Genomic DNA, 19921 nt, shown 5'->3' with positions numbered 1-19921 from the left:
GCCTGGTGGAGGTGGAGAGGATGTGAGGGAAGAATGTCCAGGGAACAAGGCAGACCCGTTTGGCGGGAACAGAGAACACGGGATGGGAGCTTCAGAGTGGAGGTTCTCGGGCGCCAGACAAGGAGTGTGGACAGGGAGGCGGTGGGAAGCCATCGACCACCGTTGATCATGGTAGAGATGTCCTGGGAAGAGCAACCTGCTGGCCGTGTCGGCAGACAGGACTGCATGGCAGGGAGACCAGTTCGGAAGGTACTGCAGTTGGCCAAGTCCTCCGTGGACGGGCCTGCCCTTGCCCTATGACCGGGATCTGAGCCACCAAGGAAAACCTCCACGGAACGTCCGGGAACATGTATTGCTAGAGTCCGAATGAGCCTCTGCTCTCATCCCAGACTCTCATCCCAGGATTCACTGAAGCCAGGGATTCCCACAAATTCCCACAGCTCTTGGGGTGCGGGGGTTCTGGCCCGGGGTTCATTTCTCCCTCCTGCCTGAGAGGTGTGTGGGTGACTGACAGGACGGAGAAATTGTTCCCAGGCCCCAGGAGTCCCGGAAGAGAGTGTGGTCACTGGGAGTCTGGAGGCTGAATATGGCTCCGAGATGCCCGCAGACTGGAGGCAGGGATCGCGGCGCACAGAGCCGGCGGGGACTCTGTGAACTTGGGTGAGAGAAGGGCACGGGGCGCTGGCCAGGGGCCAAGGCCAGGCAGCGTTGGAAAAAGCGTGTTTACTTGTGGGCGCGCAGCTTGGAGACGCGCACAGGAAAGCGTTTCTGTGGATCTCCTTGAGAGACCGCACCACCACAGACACACCTGAATGCTATTCGTGTTCATCCGGAAGCTCGGGCTTTAAAACAATCCTGTTTTTCTTCCTATGTTTGTTCGGCTTGGTGTGGGGGGTGGGGGCGCTGGGGAGAGGAGGAAGGGTGTTGTTCGGGCAGAGCGCGGGCGGTTTGTTCACCGTGGGCTCCTGCTTCTCAGTGGGTGCGAGGACCGTGCCACTTATCCCGTCCCCTGCCCCACTCTCTCCTCTGTGTTCAAACGAAAATTTAACTTTGCCCGGAGGAGGGCAGTCAGCTTAATCATCCGCCGTGGCAGCACCTCAGAAAGTGCGGGTTCCCGATGGCTGGGCCTGCACCTTTCACCAACTCAGACAATTAAGGAGGCCCCCAGGGCCCACGTGGTGCCGATTCAAGGGGTGCACGTTGGCATCAGAAAAGGAAGGAGCCTCTGAAATAGACTCCAGGGACGGGCGAGCTTGTTTCTCTGCTGGAGAAGAAGGCATCCCCATCCTCGGATGCCCAGTGAATTGCTCAGTGCTCAGTTTTGCCATAGGCAAGGGGTACCCATTGACCTGCTTCTAGGGACGTCGGAGGGCAGAGTGAGGCGGCTGGTGGGGGACACATAGTCCACCCAGGGCCAAGTGAGCATGGACATGAAAGCAGCAGCCCCCCGCCCTGCTCCTCTGCGGGGTGACTGTGCCCACGCCCCAGGGGGTCTGAGGACGGCCTCGGACACACGCTGGACTGGAGCTCCCACTTGAACCTTCAAATGTCTCCTGTGGCTTGGCCTCCGGTGTGTGGACGTGGGGAGCTTGAAATGGTCACTGGCTCTCACAGCCACTGTCGCCAGGGCAGCCTAGGGAGGGACTGGGCCTCTATGCTTTCAGGACCGCCAAAGCACAGAGGAATTCGAACACTCAGAGCCAGTGGGCAGCTGGCTGGGACGTGACCGTCTGTTTCCCAGGCCTTCCCCTCACCACGCATTCCCTATGGTACAAGGAAACGAGGCCTGCATTTTCCCACTGCAGTTCCGTACCTGCGGGGTGTGTGTGTGTGTGTGTGTGTGTGAAGGACATCGCCTCTTGTTTCCCACTCACAACCCTCCATACCCACTTCAGGGAGCCAGTGTTGCAAGCTCTGAACTGTATCTGATGCAGGCCATAGTCTCAGGCACCGGGAGTTCATTTCAGGCCCATCTGCTACTTCTCTGTGCCCTGAGGTGCTGGGGCAGCTACCGGGAAAGGAGACAGGGAGAGGGGGCTGTCTCGGGGCATGGTGAGAAGTCAGGGCCCACACGAGCTCTGACCACAGCTGGAACGTCTGCTGCATCCTGTGTACCTGACTCCAAACGTCTATGGTTTGAGCTCCTCTGGTCTCACCTCTCAGTTCCAGGAGGTGGGTTTCCTGCTGACACGCTGGCCTGGAGCGTGATGATAAACGCGCTCGGAATGAGAGGCCGGTTAAGCCAGCCCCGGCGCCTGCCAAGGCAGGAGCTGCTGAGTCACGTCCGGGCACCATGGGCACCTGCACAGTCCCAGGACAGAGGGCTTGTCCTGGACACGAGGTCACACGGGTGACGTCACAGGCCTCTCTCGGGCTGCAGGTGGAGGAGAGTGGGAGCCAGGGGAGTGTGTGAGGGGAGGCGTGCCCCCACAGCCCTGGAGGGGCCCTCCCACCTACTGCCCATCCCACCTAGCCCTGTGAGATGATATCATTTCCCCACTTGACAGACGAGGGAACGGGACTCTCCGTGCTGGAGCGACAGGCCCTGGGCCACAGAGCTGTTTAGGGGCAGAGCCATGATGAGTCCACATCTGTCTGCACCTGCTGATGAGCCATGCGTCTCAGGGCAGGTCAAGGTGGAGGGACGAAGGCCAGAGCAGAACCTCAGCACAGAGTCCCAAATGCCTTTCTTCACTCGAACGGGCCAAGCAAGCGTTCCTGGAAATACTGATAATGTAAGGGCATGGACGTACAACTTGCCTCCCTGTGCCACGCCCTTGGAAGCCAGCTTCATAGCCCCCTGAGAGACTATGTGAGACATCCTCTTAGCCAGGAGTCCTCCCCCTCCCCCAAGAGGCAGGTCTCAGCCATCAGAGGCTTTTTAAGGGCACATGTTGGGTTGCGGGCTCAGTCCCCAGTAGGGGGCGTGCAGGAGTCAGCTGATCAATGATTCTCTCTCATCATTATTTCTCTCTCTCCCTCTCCCTTCCTCTCTGAAATCAATAAAAGTATATTTTAGAAAAAAGAAAGAAGGAAGAGAGGAAAAGGGAATGGGGTACTGGTTGCCTATAACTTCCTGAGGGCTCTTGACCATGAGGCTATTCCTGCCTTTTGGGGGGGGACCACCTGCTGCCCAGGAACATGTGGATCTAGAGAGGAGGGGCCTGCAGGGTCCTCCCCTTTCTTCCTCTCCTGCCCCTTTGAGGGGAGCGAAGTGGATGGGAAAGAGCATGGGCTGTGGGTGGAATGGACCGAGACTGGACTGCACCTGGCCTTCTAGCTTTCTGGCCCCACCCCCATTTCCTCGTGCAGAAAGTGGGGGGCACCCACCCCCTGCAGTGTGGACTGAGGGTTCAGTGCCATGGTCTAGTTAGGCGCCTGCCCAGGCCCCCACCAGGACTCACTTGGGTGCACCAAGTCCATTGCTTCCCTCAGGCCATTTCCATGATTGAGAACTTGCATTTTATCCCGACCAGCAAGGCTCAGTGGTTGAGCATTGACCTATGAACCAGGAGGTCACGGTTTGATTCCCGGTCAGGGCACATGCCCAGGTTGCGGACTCGATCCCCAGTGTGGGGTGGGCAGGAGGCAGCAGATCAATGATTTTCTCTCACCGTTGACGTTTCTCTCTTCCTCTCCCTCTCCCTTCCTCTCTAAAATAAATAATATATTATTTTTAAAGAAAAGAGCTTGAGTTTTGGAGTCAGAAAGATGGTAAGGTTAGTCCCTGCTTCTTCTACCAGCTGGGCAGCCCCAGGCAAATGATTATTTCTGAACTTGTCTTATACTATTCCTATTCTTTATTTCCACGTCTGGAAAATGGAAATACCAATGATTCCACCTTCCTAGGGCTGTGGTGGGGATTAAATGAAGTAATACATCGGCTGGCGAGGCAAGGGCTCCGCCCAGACACTATGGCTGTGACTCAGGGTGATTCCACCCGGGACTTCACGCGTTCACCCCTCAGTAAAGGGTAACAGATGGACCCCTTCCATTGCTTGCATACTGGTTTGAACTGGCCTATAGTTTTACCCGTGTTTCTGTTGACAGCGGTTACTGTGCGGAGAGAGGTGTTGGAAAAGGGCCGCTCAGACCAAAGCGATCTTTACAGCAGGCCGTTCAGTGGTTTGTGCTGGAGTCCTGGACAGCACCCACTGGGCACCGTCTGAGGCTGGCGCAAAGGAGGGTGTGTGTGTGTGGGGGGGGGTGTGCGTGTGTGTGGGTGTGTGTGTGTGTGTGCGTGTGCGTGTGTGTGTGTGTGGGTGTGTGTGTGTGTGTGTGTGTGTGTGTGTGTGTGTGTGAGATCCGTTGTCGCCTTAATGTCAGCGCAGCAGCATGTGAGGCTCGGACACTTGGAAAGTAGGGGCGTCTGGACAGATCCCCAGCTGCTGGGGTTCAGGGGACGCCTCCTTTAACCTGTGCCTGAGCGTTTTCTTTCTCATCCTCTTTCTCTTTATTTCCCCGTTATGTCCTTCTTTCCTTTTTTCCTTCCTTCCTCACTCCTTCCTTCCCTTCTTTTATTCTGATGGTTCTTCGGTTTCTCAATTCCTTTCTCTCTCTTTCTCTCCTTCCTCCAGCCTGCTGCCCCCTCGGTCTCCTCCCGCTCCTGCCCTCCCCTCTTCCTTCCTGAGCCTTTGCTCTCGGCCATGTTTGGCATAGCCCCCAAGCGTATTACATGCAAAGTAAGCAAAGTCCGTTTTTTGAAAATCATGTTTTTTTTTCTGATTTTTAAAGTAAAAGATACTTATGATAGATAATTTGCAAAATATAATAAATAAAAAGAAGAAAAGTCCCTGTTTCCAACAAGTGTCCTTGTTGGGACCTGGGAGTGTTTATTTCCGGTGACCCCATCGTTTACACGGAGCTTCCTCTCCGTGTGTGCTCTACCTCAGGACCGGGATGCCCCTGCCAACGAGACGAGGTCCCCATCCCGTGGAGCTTCCGTGTGAGCGGAGGGAGGTGGTCAAGAAATGTCAGACACGAAAGATGATTCTGGGTGGAGACAAGTATTGTAAGGAAATGAAACGGGACGGTGCCGGGGAGCCGAGGAGGTGGCGTTCGAGCTGGTGTCTGGATGTGTATCAGATTGGGAACATTTAGAAAATGAATATTTAATTCTGAGGAAGTGCATTCTCGTAAGTGTTGGTGCAAGTGTAAATAGATGTGACAGTTTAGCAGAACGTTTGGCAACATAAGACGCACATGCCCGTTGCATGAGCAGTGCCATTTCGTGGAATCTTTTTTACAAAAGTGCTCACATACCTAAGAACCCGTTCGTTGGAGAGTGAGGAAATTTCTGAACCTTTGAGAAGAACAAAGGCGTTCTCTTCCTTTACACTAACACGGGAGATGTGCCTGGTATATGGAAAGCGTTATGGAAGACATACGGTAGTCATAGCATGTCTGTGCAACAGCCAAGGTCTGAAAGGCTCACACAGGTAGTTAAGGGGGACCACCTCTCGAAGGGGCAGCAAGATGGTTGGGGGACAAGGGAGAGGATGGCTCCATGACCCATTTCTGCATTTGTTTAAATGTTGCAATGAGCATCTTTGGTGATTTTTTAAAAGTTATGCAATGATGCATTCTCAAATTGAGAGTTCTTACATTACAATTTTGCAAACCCACAGAAGGTAGGACAAAAAGTAAAGATCCTCCTCCCCATTACCCAGTGAGACTTGACATTTGGAATAAGGGGGGTTGGGGAGATGAGTCCAGCCAAGTTAATTCAGTAGAAAATGTGGATAACCAAGATGGTGAGAGGGTAGCTTTGGGGAGAAGGGGGACGCCGCTGTGTTGCTCAGGTCCTTTGCCCTTTGCTGTTTTTGACGCTGAGGAAGCCATGGGCCTCGTCTGGGGTCCAGTTCGGTTTTCCCTATTCTGCAGGTAGGGCTGGGCTACTTTCATCGGAAGAAAGGCCTGGAGAGAAGGAATGCCGAGGAAGGCTCTGCCTGACCGGGAAGTGTTTTGTTTTGTTTTAAATATATTTTATTGATTTTTTACAGAGAGGAAGGGAGAGGGATAGAGAGTTAGAAACATCGATGAGAGAGAAACATTGATCAGCTGCCTCCTGCACACTCCCTACTGGGGATGTGCCCGCAACCAAGGTACATGCCCTTGACCGGAATTGAACCCGGGACCCTTGAGTCCACAGGCCGATGCTCTATCCAGAGCCAAACTGGTTAGGGCGGGAAGTGGTCTTGTCAGAATGCCCAGGGATGGACGTCAGAGACCAGCTCACCAAGGGCCACCGTTAATGAGCAGCACTCTTTGTAGAAGCTGGACTCTGATGTAGGGACCACGGTGAGGGGGGTGGGCATGAAACAGATCAACCACGAAAGACCATGAGGTCTGGTAGAGGAGGATGTGTGTGTGTGTGTGTGTGTGTGTGTGTGTGTGTGTGTGTGTGTAAAGCTTAACATTTATAAAGTAATAAAGGAGAACATTTTACTACTTTTAATATAGCATAACAAACAGAATACTGAGGTACTAGGGAGGAAGTCACAGTAACTTGGAGCCATTCGATTTAGGAAACACTAGTTAAGAGAGGCTTGCAGAGGGTAGGAGAAGCGTGTGCACGCCTGTGTGAGTGTGCGTGCGCTGGGGGAGGAGTGGGGAGGTGGTCATAGACACGGGGCACCGGGAGCTATGTTATTAAGTTCAAAGAGAAATTCCAAAGGGAAAATAAAAGCCCCGTTTGACTCAGACATGGTTCGCTTTCTGAGGCGATGTCAAGAGGCACGAGATCAAATCCAGCTCGACACGGTCCAATCCAGAGCCCAGCTCAGCCTCTGCCAACATCTCCATCCTCTGCCAGCGCCTGGGGGGCCCTTCGCTTCCCCTTTGGCAAACAGGAGACAGGGAGCTCAGCGAGGAGCGGGGGCTGGAAGGTCACCCAGAACATTCGTTTTGCAAGCTCCCCACCAGGCCTTTCCAGGAGACAGACGAGCCCAGTTTCACAGTTTTGCTAGAATGCAAGCCCCTGGCTGCGCACTTCAACCTGGGGTGAGTTTTAATGGAAGCTGCAGGGCACGCACACGCTGCCCAGCCACTGGCCGTGAGGAAGAGGAGGAGACGGGCCGCGCAGAGCTGAGCCGTGTCCACCCCTTTATCCTGAGGGCCTGAAAGGAGCGATTGAAAACTTCAGGCGAAACGAGAAGTAAGATTCAGAGCTCCCCACGTAAACAGTGTGGCCCGTTAGGGAGTTCATTTCACCAGGGAGACGCGCCATGAAACTCAGGAACCCTGCTGTCCAGTGGAACCGGTGCGTTTCCGGGGGTTAGCCTGTAGGACCTTCAAGTGGAAGTGAGGCCGTCTCCACTATGTCCTTCCTGCTTCGTTAGATGTCCCTGGAGCCTGTCCCCGGGGCCCGTCGTCGGCGTGCGTGCGTGGGTTATCACAACGGCCTGGGAGCTGGTGTCCCACCCCAGCCTTGCCCCCTTAGTCCATCCCTCACGCCACCTGAGTCTTCTCTCCAAAGCTCAGCTCTGCGCCCCCTTCAGTGCTCAGAACCCTTCACCGATGTCCACTCAGGGCTTTTATATCACCCCACTGCCCACCTTCCTGCTCCTAGTTCACTGACACCTCGCCCCTCCACGTGTGCTCTGATTCAGTGCTGCAGCCACCAAGCCTGCCTGTGGTTCCTCAGAAATGTAACCGTCTGTCTTGTGTTTATGCCCAGGTTCCCTTTTCGGGCTAATTATCTTTTGTCTCAAGATGCGGCTATGCCAGGCGTCATCTCTAGGAAACGTCCCCTAACCTCCCTGTTATGCACTGCTGCCCACGCACTGCTGCCCACACTCTGGACGCACGTGAGGTTGGCATCCATTCGGGCACCATCACTGTGTCCTCACTGGCTAGTTATTGGTCTGGTTCCCTGATTTGCCTGGAAAACCTTGAAGGTAACAGTCATATATTTCTAGCCATTGTACCTGTAGCACCTGGCATGGAGCTGATACATGGATGTGTTGCAAAAAAGAATGAACACAGGTGTTTGTTTGTTTTTTAATATATTTTTATTGATATCAGAGAGGAAGGGAGAGGGAGAGAGAGAGAAACATTAATGATGAGAGAATCATTGATTGCCTGCCTCCTGCACGCCCTCTACTGGGGATCCAGCCCACAACCTGGGCATGTGCCCTGACAGGGAATCAAACCCTGACCTCCTGGTTCATAGGTCAACTGCCAACCCCTAAGCAATGCCGGCTGGGCTGAACACAGGTATTTTTTAATTTAGTTTGTGACCACGTGTTTGTGGGTCTTGGTTGTGCACGATCTGAGTGAAGTCCTGCTCAGTGGTGCTCCCAGGAACATGGTGGGGATGAATAAGATGAACAGGGTTAGGGTCGGATATCAGTAACACGCAGACTTGTCACTCACCTTGAAGCATCACCAAGCTGTGTCTACTGGGTCTCCCTGGGGCAGTGGTTCTCAACCTTCTAGCCCTTTAAATACAGTTCCTCATGTTGTGACCCAACCATAAAATTATTTTCGTTGCTACTTCGTAACTGTAATGTTGCTACTGTTATGAATCATAATGTAAATATCTGATATGCAGGATGGTCTTAGGCGACCCTTGTGAAAAGGTCGTTCGACCGCCAAAGGAGTCTCGACCCACAGGTTGAGAACCGCTGCCCTAGGGTGTTGATGAATTGAAACTCCCGTGTTGTTCCAGGTCAGCTGTTGCCGGCGAACCGCAATACACCGAGTCCCATCGATCCCGACACCATCCAGGTCCCGGTGGGTTATGAGCCGGACCCAGCAGACCTCGCCCTGTCCAGCATCCCTGGCCAGGAAATATTTGACCCTCGCAAACGCAAGTTCTCCGAGGAAGAACTGAAGCCACAGCCCATGATTAAGAAAGCTCGCAAAGTCTTCATCCCTGAGGATCTGAAGGTAAATTGGAACTGGTAACCAGGCCATGGGCAGGTGGAGAGTGGGAGGCTCAAGAGGCGGATTAAAAGGGTGACCCCGGGAAGATCACACAAGCTGGTGAACAAAGGACTCTTGATTTCTGATCCTATTTCTTGGCATGTGACTCTCAGCAAGTTGCTTCCTCGCTGGGTGTCTTCTGAAACATGCCTTTCATGTCTCGATAATGCCCAGAAAGAAGGAGGAGCGATACAATGTTGGAGATATTTGCAGCCCATGAAGGAGGCAGTCTGCAAGGAAACACATGAAAGGCCAATAAAATCAAACTATAACCTTTCAAGGTTGGAAAGAGAGAAAATCACTGGGGAAGGGCATCTTGGCCTCCCAGTCTTCCAAGGGAAATGCCCTGTGGGGATTGATTGATAACTAATTGCTGTCCTTTCCCGGAGGGCCTCGGGGAACAACAGCTGGAGACAGGACCCCTCTCCACATGGCCAACCTCGGGTGACCAAGGCGGGATTTTGTTAAAGAAGCTGGTGGGTTCCTGACACTGTTTCTTTTAATGTTCACTCTGGACCTCAAATAATGATCACTTGAATATCTCAACAAAAGGTTAATTCCAAGTTGGTTTTTCTCTGCTGTGTTGAAGGGACACATGATTTATAAAGGAACGTAGGTTTATCTTGGGAAGTCAGATGCAACTTAAAATTATTCTGACACATTTAATGAACCTTAGGGAGGGAATTCTTTAAAATGTTGCATGTCCACTGGCATTAAATTAGAACCACTTTTGATTAGCTGTTGCTTAGACTTGTGTGTTTATGCTTCATTCCAAGCATATGGACAATGAAGATATGGTTATCTACATTCAAGGTATTGGCACCAAGCGTAATCCATTAACCCTTTCCTAATGTCTGACCCCCATCTCTCAGGCCTCAGTCTGGTTCAGATGGAGCGTGGCTCCTTGGCTGGGAAATGGGAGTTTGGGGCCTTGTCCTGGGACTGGCTTAGACTCCTTACCTCTACTTTTCCATCCAGAAAGAGCATTGGAGGGGAGGTGCCTGGCAGAGTTGAATCTCTGCTATCATCTCCGTACCTGAGATTACCTGGAGGGATGCAGAATTGTCAGGGCTGAGCAGACCTCGGAGATTCACTAGACCAAGCTACCCTTTTGTAGTTGAAGAAATGGAGAAGCAGAAAGTGAGATAGGTGAGCACTGCTCACTGCTAGGTAGAGGAAGGCCTAGCCTGGTCCCCGAGTCTTCTAGTTTCCAAACAGGTCACTGTAGCGCGTTGCCCTTGCAGGGGCTACAACAGGGGTTCCTGGGGGACAGACCAGGAGCTGTTCCCCTGAGAATCAGAAGAGGAAAGTGCATAATAAAACACCAGAACATCTAACCTGGCCAGGGAATTGCTGCTTAGCCTACGACGGGGTGTGAAGGGGCACCATCGGGTTAGGTCCCTGGGCGAGTAGGTATCTTCTTTGGACTGGATGGTTTCTCTCATCCTGTGCGCGTAGCCGTCCGGCTGTGTTTCAGAGCTCATCTCTTATACTAAACCCAGGAACCCGTTCGGCCTGGATTTCCTTTTGAATGGAAGGTAGTTTGAACGGATGCTGCCAAGTAAGAGATGTAGCTCCCAGCCAGACCTTCGTAGGGTCTCCAAATTTACAAGGTCAAAGCAGAGGGCAAGCCTACCTAACATCCCAGGTAACCTTGGCAACAGAGAGACCACGTGGAAACCTTCTGGGCTGGGATTCTGCATCTCACTGTTGTCAGAGCCAGGCCTGACCTTTTCCCGCGGAAGGTGGGAGCAGGCAGCGACATCCTCCTGCCACGTGTCCTTGGATTTCTCCAGTTGGGAGGAAGCCTCGGGCCACAGACCATGCGCTCGTGGGAAGCGGGAAGCTCTGAGCTTGGGTTGGGGGGAGACCGGACTGTGGCCCCAGCACTGGATGAGCAAACCCACTGAGTGAACCGGCCTTCCCCACTGCTGCCCGTGCTTCCTCCCTTGAGCCAGGCATTTGGGTCAGCATGCGTCCCCTGGGAGGGTGAAGGGGTGGCACACTGGGACTCCCAGCTGAGACTCTGATCACTTTGATATCTTCATACTTTGCAACATCCATTCATTCACTTGGCACATATTTTTCACTTGAGACGGAGAAGTTGGTTGAGTGAACTGGTGACTCCCTGGGCCCTGTGATGCTGCTGTGTGTCAAGCCCTGTGTCAGGGGCTGGGGATGCGGAGGTGAATTGGTCCTGGCATTGTTTCTTACCCTCCAGGCACTTCTAGTCTGGTGAGAAGGGATGCTGGCCTGGTTGGAGGAGGAGGCATCAGGAAGATGATGGGAGAGGACTGAGGGGTCGGTCCTTGCTGGGTGAGGGTGACTGGGCAGCCAGGTGGCATCTGCCCCTGGGGGCGGAGGAGAAGGGGACAGGGGATGTGGTGCCAAATGTATCAGCCCCTCAGTCTCCTGCAATACAAAGGGTGGCAGCTTGGCTTTTCTCCGCCAGGACAGCCCTGCATCATCCCTGCCTTCTGCATCCTCCCTCCATTCCTGTCCCCATCCCTCGCCTTTCCTAACCCATCTCCAGGTGTGGACGGGGGAGGCTGGGGGTGTAACCGCCTCAGAGGTGAGAGCTCCCAGAGACAGAGAAGTTGGTTGAGTGAACTGGTGACTCCCTGGGCCCTATGATGTGGTCACAAACCAAGTCCATGGCCTATACCCCATCTGTCCCCCCAACACACACAGCTTCTACAGTATCCCAGGGGGTGATTCTCACATCCTTCCACACCTCGTGGGCGCCTGTTGCCCTGGGTGCAGGTTCGGACACATCCTAAGTCAGCCTCTCTTTTGAATGACCTTGGAAACCACACTCCAAGGAGCATTGAGAAGGCTGGCAGACCTCCTGACTCACCACGGGGAGGGGAGGTGCGGGGGGGAATTGGGGTTTACATCGAAGTAACACAAACAACTGGGGGCTATACCAGAGGCTACACTTGGGCCCATTCAGCCCTGGGAAACCTTTCACTCCCCCAGCTCCTCCTAGCCTCTCTCATCCACTGGCGTGGCCCTCTGCTTCCTCCAGCCCCCTGCTCCCTTTTGGAAGCAAAATAACAAATCCCACCAACAGCCGTTGCACACCTGCCCAAGCTAAGTCCTCTCTAAGGACAGTTCTGGTAGCAGCCAGTACGAAGGTCTTTTGTTTTCCCAGTTTGTTACATATCATCATGAAATATATAGAAAGCTGAGAGCGCTTTGTAAATAAAATTCCAGCTTGTGAAAGCCACAGAGGTGCCTGCACACGCTGTCCGTCTCACACCTTCTGTCCTTGATTAGGGCGGGTGTCTGCTGAGGGTAAGGGGCCGGTATGGGGGTGGGCCACTGACCTTGGACCTGGCTTACAGCCTTGGCCCCAACCCATGTGACCTCGTCCAGTGCCAACTGCCCCTTGGAATCCTGGGGGAGGGTGAGAACTGGCCTCACCCACTTACTCTGGGTGGCATGTAACTGCACCCAGGCTTGCCAGGATCCAGAGCGATTTGCTCTTGCCAGTTGTTGAAAAGAGGGGCGGGGGCAGGGGGAGTGGCAAAATGCACCAGGTGACACCACAGATCAGTCAGGAAGGTCTAAAAGAAGGCTTGCCAGGAGTGTTAGTCTTCCCAGGAGTGTTTTCCTTTCTTCTGGCAGGAGGAGCCGGGAGGGGGGAGGGGGAAGAAGGGACCGCTTTCTTGTTGACCACAGTTAAACATTACTCAGGCTAATTAATGCACAGAGACCCGTGAAACAGGAAATCAGAGTAAATTATTTAAATGCTAGCCACCACTATGAGTATGTTGATGTGGTGGCAGGTAGAAGTTTGGTGGGTTTTTCTCAATTTCTGTTTTTCATTGCCAAAATGTGCATGCCCATTGTGTCATATGCCAACAGTTCAGAAGGGTATAAACTGAGAAGTTAAAGATCCCCCCTTTCTCCTTGGACCCCTCCCTCGAATCCTCCTCTGAAGGCATCACTTTTCACAGCTTGGCATCAATCACTCTGGGCCTCTTTGTACGGATACGTAATATTGTGATTTTTTTTTTAACCAGAGTGGGATGAGGCCACACACATTTATGTACAGATTACTGTTGTTTCCACCCACATCATGGTCTATCATGGACATCTTTCTGGTTCGACTGGATTATCATTTTTAATAGCTGCAGAGTATTCACCATCAGTATTTAGTTATCAAATCTCTTACCAATAATTACGTTCCCCTCCCCACTTCTTTCCTGTTGCGAACGGCGCCGCAGTAAACATGATGCCTGTGTCTATGTGCACACGCATGCAGGTGGCAGCAGGAGGAGACGTTCAAGGTGGAGTAGCTGGATCAGTAGTGCGTGCATTGAAGTAGCTGACAGATGTTGCCCAGTTGCCCTCCAGCAATATTGTGTCAACCCTAAATCCAAAAGCTTATGAGGCTGGGCCAGCGTGGCTCAGTGGTTGAGCCTTGACCTATGAGCCAGGAAGTCATGGTTAGATTCCGGGTTAGGGCACATTCCTGGGTTGTGGGCTCCATCCCAGTAGGGGGTGTGCAGGAGCCAGCCCATCCATGATTCTCTCTCATCATTGATGTTTCTCTCTCTCTCTCTCTCTCTCTCTCTCCTCCTCCTCCTCCTCCTCTCTGAAATCAATAAAAACATGTATTTTTAAAAAAGCATATGAGTGCCCATGGAAGAGAAGAGTTCAAAAAATAACGATTTCAGCAAAAAGAGTGGAGAAATCTGGAATGCCATTTAGGGTGTGCGGGGCGCCCCTTGCTTTCTCTCAGCCTCCGACCTCTCCTCCTGGGGCACATGCCCTGCTGGGCAGAGGGTAGGAGTGTGTGGTGGCAGGCCGGTCCCTGCTCCGGGAAGGGGGCCATGGCCCACGGACTCCACTCAGGGTTGCTGAGACTGTCAAGGAAGGAGCCGCAGATTAAGACTCCTGGGCTGGTGCCTGGGCGCAACCCCAAGGCCCGCCAGCCGCCCGGAGGCCCTCAGCTCTGCCGAAATCTAATATCCTGTTTCCTTTCCCTTCTGCACCTACCGAGCAGGATGACAAGTACTGGGCAAGGCGCAGAAAGAACAACATGGCAGCCAAGCGCTCCCGCGACGCGCGGCGGCTGAAGGAGAACCAGATCGCCATCCGCGCGTCCTTCCTGGAGAAGGAGAACTCAGCCCTGCGCCAGGAGGTGGCCGACTTGCGCAAGGAGCTGGGCAAGTGCAAGAACATTCTGGCCAAGTACGAGGCCAGGCACGGGCCCCTGTAGGACGGTGTGGAGGGGGCTGGCTTTGGACTAGATGGACACTGCGTTCCCCGTATGACAGCACCACACCCCACCTGCCCTTCCCGACGTCAGCACTTTACCGGAGGCATCAATCAACACAACTGACTCCCGCTGTGGCGTGTGCGCGCTGGGCGCACGGGCTTGAGCGCGCGTGTGGCCAGCGGTGTGCGTTCCTTTGCACTTGCCATTTCCAGAGAACCCTCTCATCCTCTTTTAGCTCCCCAAACAGAAAGGTGCCATGTTTTTACTGGACTATGGAGACCTCCGGCGGGGTTTCCTGCCCCTCTCCTCCTCCCCACTCCTGCCCTTTCCACGCGGCTTCGTGGTCGCTCTTCCCTGCTCTGCCAGGACCCTGTGTTTGGATCCACCGAAAGGGCCCTGGGAGAACAGTAGCTCTCAGTTTTCAAGACCCGGCTGTAAGTTACCATGCCAACACGGTGCACAAAAGAACCCAGCACTACTCCGCGCCCTCTTCAGCTGTAGGTCGCTTTCCTCATCTTTTCAGTTTGGATGATCATCGTCTTCGCATTGAAAGTGCTGTTTAGATTCATTAGATCCCATATTTACTTATCGTGCCACCCACTGAGTTTCCTGTCATTCCGCCCACCCCGGATCCATAAGAGTACTCTCACAGACCACAGAGTGTGTGTTTGCACTGTCTGTACCTAAAGCAATAATCCTATTGTACGCTAGAGCATGCTGCCTGAGTATTACTAGTGGACGTAGGATATTTTCCCTCCCTGAGAATTCCACCCTCTTTTAAAAAACAAAAATGACAGCAATGCATTTGAGCATGCCCAGAACATCCCCACCCAGGACAGGGAAGTAGAGGGAAATGGCAGGTCTGAGAAGGAAGGGCTACTTTATCAGCATAGGAGCCAAAAAAAAAAAGAAAGAAAAAAAGTGCATTTTGGGAATGGCTTTTGACATGGATATGTTTGGTTTTGTTCTCTCCCTTCTCCCATAACCCTCCCCCCTCACCCCATTTTTATAGTTAACTTTTTCCATAGCCCTCTTGATATTCCCAACAACTCCATTAAGATTCAGTTTCCCCCGTTTTTTGTAATATATATATTTTTGTGACTTCTACCTGGCTGTTTTTAAACATCAGTTACGTTAATGAGTTGGTGTTTTGTATGACCCCTTTTCCTAGCGGTGCCCTTTTCGAATGCTTCATAAATTAATGATTCTGGAGCCTACAGCTCTTATCCTGTTTGCTTTTGAACGTATGTGCTTTTATAATGTGGACTTCTGAGAAATGAATGTAAAAGACACTGGTGTATCTCAGAAGGGGGTGGTGTTGTCACAAACTGTGGGTAATCCAATCAGTTTAACTGTTTACTATAGACCCAAAGGAGAGATGATGAAATTGTCTAATGTTTATACAGAGTAATTATAGGAAGTTCTTTTTTTGTACAGTATTTTTCAGATATAAATACTGACCATGTATTTTGGAAGACATATATTATATAGAGCAAAGAGAAAAGGAAAACTAGTCCATGTTTTGAAATTATATAGCAAAGATATATATATATATTCATCAACGTTGTACAGAGAAGGGCTTGGGGGTTTTGATGTCTTTAATATTGTAAGCCTATCACTGACACATCAGCATGTTTTCTGCTTGGAAATTTCACGACAGTATCGAGGCTCGCTGTGCTGAATCCCGCTCTAACATATAGAAGGAGGTGTCTTGTTTCCTAGTTGGTCTCAGAAAGAAGTCAGTGAACGTCACCCAAAAAGCACAAAATGGATGTTAGTCAAATATTTATTGGATGCTACCGCGTTTTTTAGGGAAAGCATCTGCCACAAAAATGTTCACTTCAAAACGATGACTTCCTGGACTGGAATCTCACTGCACACACCCCGCGCAGCTCAGTCCTTCCCGTGGGCACGCGCGTCTTAGGCAGTTGGCGGTCGATATCGGTGCTATGTGTGACTTATGACTTGATGGATGTTCTGACTTTAAAGATAGTTCTTCCGTTTTGCTCAGTTGTGTCATGTCAAGAGATTCTGCTGTTATTACAAAGAAACACTTTGTGCTGGATTAAAACACCCTTTCCTCCGTGAGATTTCCTAGTTTCCTGCGTCTAGAGTACCTGATTCTTTAGTGACCCGGTGGGCTCCTGGTCAGCCCGCCAGCAGTTGTCTCGTGGTGTGAGAGTCTCGGGAAACCCGGCTGGGCGGGTATTCCCACCAGGTATTCATTCGGTCCCAGGCGACAGAGGACAGTGGGCGATGGAAGAGTGTTGGAACTGAAATGCAGTGCTCAGGTGAATCACTCACAACAGAAACAAGCAAGACCTTGGGCGATCTCAGGCCGATGTGAAGAAGCGATATTCAGTAAGACACACAAGTGAGCCAGGGTTGGCCTTTTTATCGGAAAAGAGGCTCATTGCCATAATTGTTAAATGGCACTATTCTCTAAAGCAGAGACAAATGATATATGTAAGTGGTGACGTTGAAGGGAGCATACCCCGGACCACCCAATCCATTGATGTATAAAATGGTAGCGCCCCCCCCCCCCCAAAAAAAAACAACAAAAACTGCATTTGAGTGTTGGTCTTTCTTGAAATTAGATTGTTTGTATCAAATGAGCATCACAAATGTTTTCTGCAGAAGAAATAAAATGATCATAATAAAACGTACTCTTTCACGTGCCAGGAAAGGTTTCAGAAGCCTACCTCATCTTCAACAATTTTGAACTTTGGAGTCTGCACAGGTGCCTTATATGTAGGTCATTGCCACGGCACACACGTGAGCACTCGCTCCTGGACTCGCTGCCTTCCGCCCAGGCCAGTTACCTGGGAGCGAGGCAGTTCTGCTAAATGCGTGGGGGGCCGTGGCCCAGTGTGGCATGACTCCAGTCCACCGGAGTCAGAGGAGTTCTGCAGACTGCAGCTATTCTAACAGTCCTGCTGTCATTTCCCCCCTTTCCTCATAAGCATCTTTCAGAGATCAGTTACTTGGCCATTAACAATGAAGCCCAGTGGTGGCGTGCCAACATCCTTTAGACACGATTTGGAATGAGTGGTCCAGGGCTTCCTGCTGAGGTCCCATCGCCATTTCTTCGGCCCAGACTTGCAGAGAAAGGCCGGAATTGCTCATCCTGTCCTGCCCATGCTACCTGTGGCGGCAGGCGGGGGCGGGCGGGCTGTAAGTGGCCCTCTCCTTCTCTTGAGGAAGTGGCTGCCTTGCCCCTGCAGGCGTGGAGGGCACCTGCAACACCGTCGCTTAGAGCAGAAGGCCCTGTGTTGGAGGAGGGTGCAGAGGCGATTCTGGCGTGGGCTGCGCAGGACGCTGTACTAGGTATCCCAGTGCTTCCTTTCAGCTCGCTGGTCTTGTGAGGGGCTCAGAATAATTCTGCATGTGCATTGACAAGGTCTTGGGTCTATTTTTGTTTTGTTTCTTTAGCCTGTTTTTTTATGTATTTTTATTGATTTCAGAGAGGAAGGGAGAGGGAGAGAGAGATAGAAACATCAATGATGAAAGAGAATCATTGATCGGCTGCCTCCTGCACGCCCCACATTGGGGATGGAGCCCACACCCTGAGCATGTGCCCTGACCAGGAATCCAACCGTGACCTCCTAGTTTGTAAGTCGACTGAACCCCACCTGCTGGCAATAATACCATTTTTAAAAAAATGAGCACAGCCTTAGCCTCGATCTTGATGAATTGAACTTGGCACAAAAGTCAGTACATTTCACAGAGGGCCAAATGTATATAGGGGTGTGTGTGTGTGTGTGTGTGTGTGTAACTATTTAAGTCAAAACATAAAAATCTTTAATTTTGGAGCACCTTACCAAACATCACAATAATCTACCATTATCTTTTTGGCAACACCACAAAGATTGCATCCGCTAAACAGGTAAAAGTTCACAGGAGGTCGGTTTAATTGTGTACCATGATATGGGCTGTGTTTATGCTGTTCAACGCAAACCTTTATCTGTTATCCTTAATGTTTAATAAACTTTGAATTTTTTTCCTTTCTTTCATGTATTTTTGTTGACAGTCTGCTAGAAATGACATTCTGTTCCCAACTCTATCGCCAAGAGAACATTTACAGAGATTAGTTACATAGATGATAAAATACTACTACATCATTAGCGAGACATAAACATTTCTTGCATATTTATGAGCCAGACCCGGTGCTAAACACTCCCATGGAATATTCAGCCCTATGAGGTAGGGACGGCCGTTATTCCCGTTTGACAGAAGACAAAATAGAAGGTTCGGGGAGGTAAAGAGCGGATCGAACATTACACAGGTAGAAATGACTTCTCATCCGTTGAATGGGTAGTATTTAGAGCAGGGGTGGGGAATCTATTTTCTTCCAAGGGCCTATTTGGATATTTATAACATCCTTCGTGGGCCATACAGAATTATCACCTTAAACATCAGCCTGCTACATTTGGTCAAACATTTAATTAACTCACCTCTAATGCTTTGGCAGGGCCAGACCCAGTGGTTTCCCGGGCCTTACATGGCCCGCGGGCTGCACGTTCCCCACCCCTGATTTAGCGCCACGGCGTCTGTTTCAAACTCCCGCCCAGCGTCTGTTTCCTGGGTGGATATACAAGAATCATTGGGGAACATACCACAGGGTATAGAGCCAGTGATGCTGACTCGGTAGAACTGGGGTGGAGCCAGGAAGTAATTCTTTAAAGGCCCAGCTAACTCCCACGTGTGGCCACGAACCAGGAGCCAAGGATTTCTAGGCTCAGCCTTAATTCGAGTTCATGACCCTTGGTGGAATCCACGTATAAGCTCCAGGAAGTCCGTCATTTCCTGAAAGTGAACGCTGTTTTCGTGTATAACTGAATTTATTTTTTTCTTGTGGAGTCCCTCTCCTCCCCTCTCCCCCTTCCCGCCCCCGCCCCCCACAGGAGTCTGGGATGCAAGATGGAATGAAACCCCGGAGTATATAGGAAGGCTGATGTCAGAGTGGTTCCAGCCCAGGCAGCCTAGCAGAGCCACCTGGGGAGGCTGCGGTCCCGGCCAAGGAACTCGGCGTCTCTGGCACGAGACCGGGACTCTGCGGTGAGGAGCTCGAGGACTCAGATCTGTCACTTAGCAGGTATGTGACCTTGAACTGCTACTACACATTTTGGAAGCTAAATCTCCTGTGAAATGTCTGTGAAATGCCGTTCTCACCGCCACCCTTGAGGGCTGTGGGGAGGAATAATGACAGAACCAACGTGCAGGTGCCCGCTCGTCCCAGGCCCGCAATCAACAACCTCGGAGGGAGCCCAGAAAGGAGAATGTGCCCAGAGCACTTTTTCCAGTTCAATGTTTCAGACCACTTGTTCCTTCAAAAAGGACGGAAAACAGGTCTCTTGCTAAGGAGAAGGAGCAGGTGGCTGGTGGGGTGGGGAGGGCAGTTGGGGGCAATCAGGTTGGCAGGGGAGCGGTTAGGGGGCAATCAGGCTGGCAGGGGAGCGGTTAGGGGGCAATCAGGCAGGCAGGGGAGCAGTTAGGGGGTGATCAGGCTGGCAGGCAGGTAAGCCGTTAGGAGCCAGCCGTCCTGGATCAGGCCTAAACCAGCAGTTAGACATCCCCCGAGGGGTCCCAGATTGGGGAGGGTGCAGGCCAGGCTGAGGGACACACCCCCCCATGCACAAATTTCATGCATTGGGCCTCTAGTATATATATAAATAAACATCTATATCAGCAGATATAAATATGTAAATATCTATCTGTATAAAAGCCTAAGTGATCATCTGACCACTCAACCATCTGACCAGT

General features: G+C 51.7%; 1 protein-coding gene across 2 annotated transcripts in view; it reads left to right on the top strand.

Moving 5' to 3' along the window:
• Positions 1–18166, top strand: part of HLF (HLF transcription factor, PAR bZIP family member) — a 49245-nt gene extending 31079 nt beyond the window's left edge. Inside the window, exons 3-4 of one of the 2 annotated variants that reach the window (XM_036340512.1) lie at positions 8672–8892; positions 13940–18166. In XM_036340512.1, coding sequence (XP_036196405.1) covers positions 8672–8892; positions 13940–14158 — 440 coding nt within the window. In that variant the 3' untranslated portion in view covers positions 14159–18166. The remainder of the gene's footprint in view (positions 1–8671; positions 8893–13939) is intronic. The other variant, XM_036340513.1, reaches the window with a different exon arrangement.
• The last annotated feature ends 1755 nt before the right edge of the window (positions 18167–19921 follow it).

Source organism: Myotis myotis, unplaced genomic scaffold (assembly GCF_014108235.1).
Source record: "Myotis myotis isolate mMyoMyo1 unplaced genomic scaffold, mMyoMyo1.p scaffold_m19_p_17, whole genome shotgun sequence".
NCBI classification, from domain to species: domain Eukaryota; kingdom Metazoa; phylum Chordata; class Mammalia; order Chiroptera; family Vespertilionidae; genus Myotis; species Myotis myotis.
Note: the sequence above shows the minus strand (reverse complement) of the source record. Positions and strands in the feature narration are given on the sequence as shown.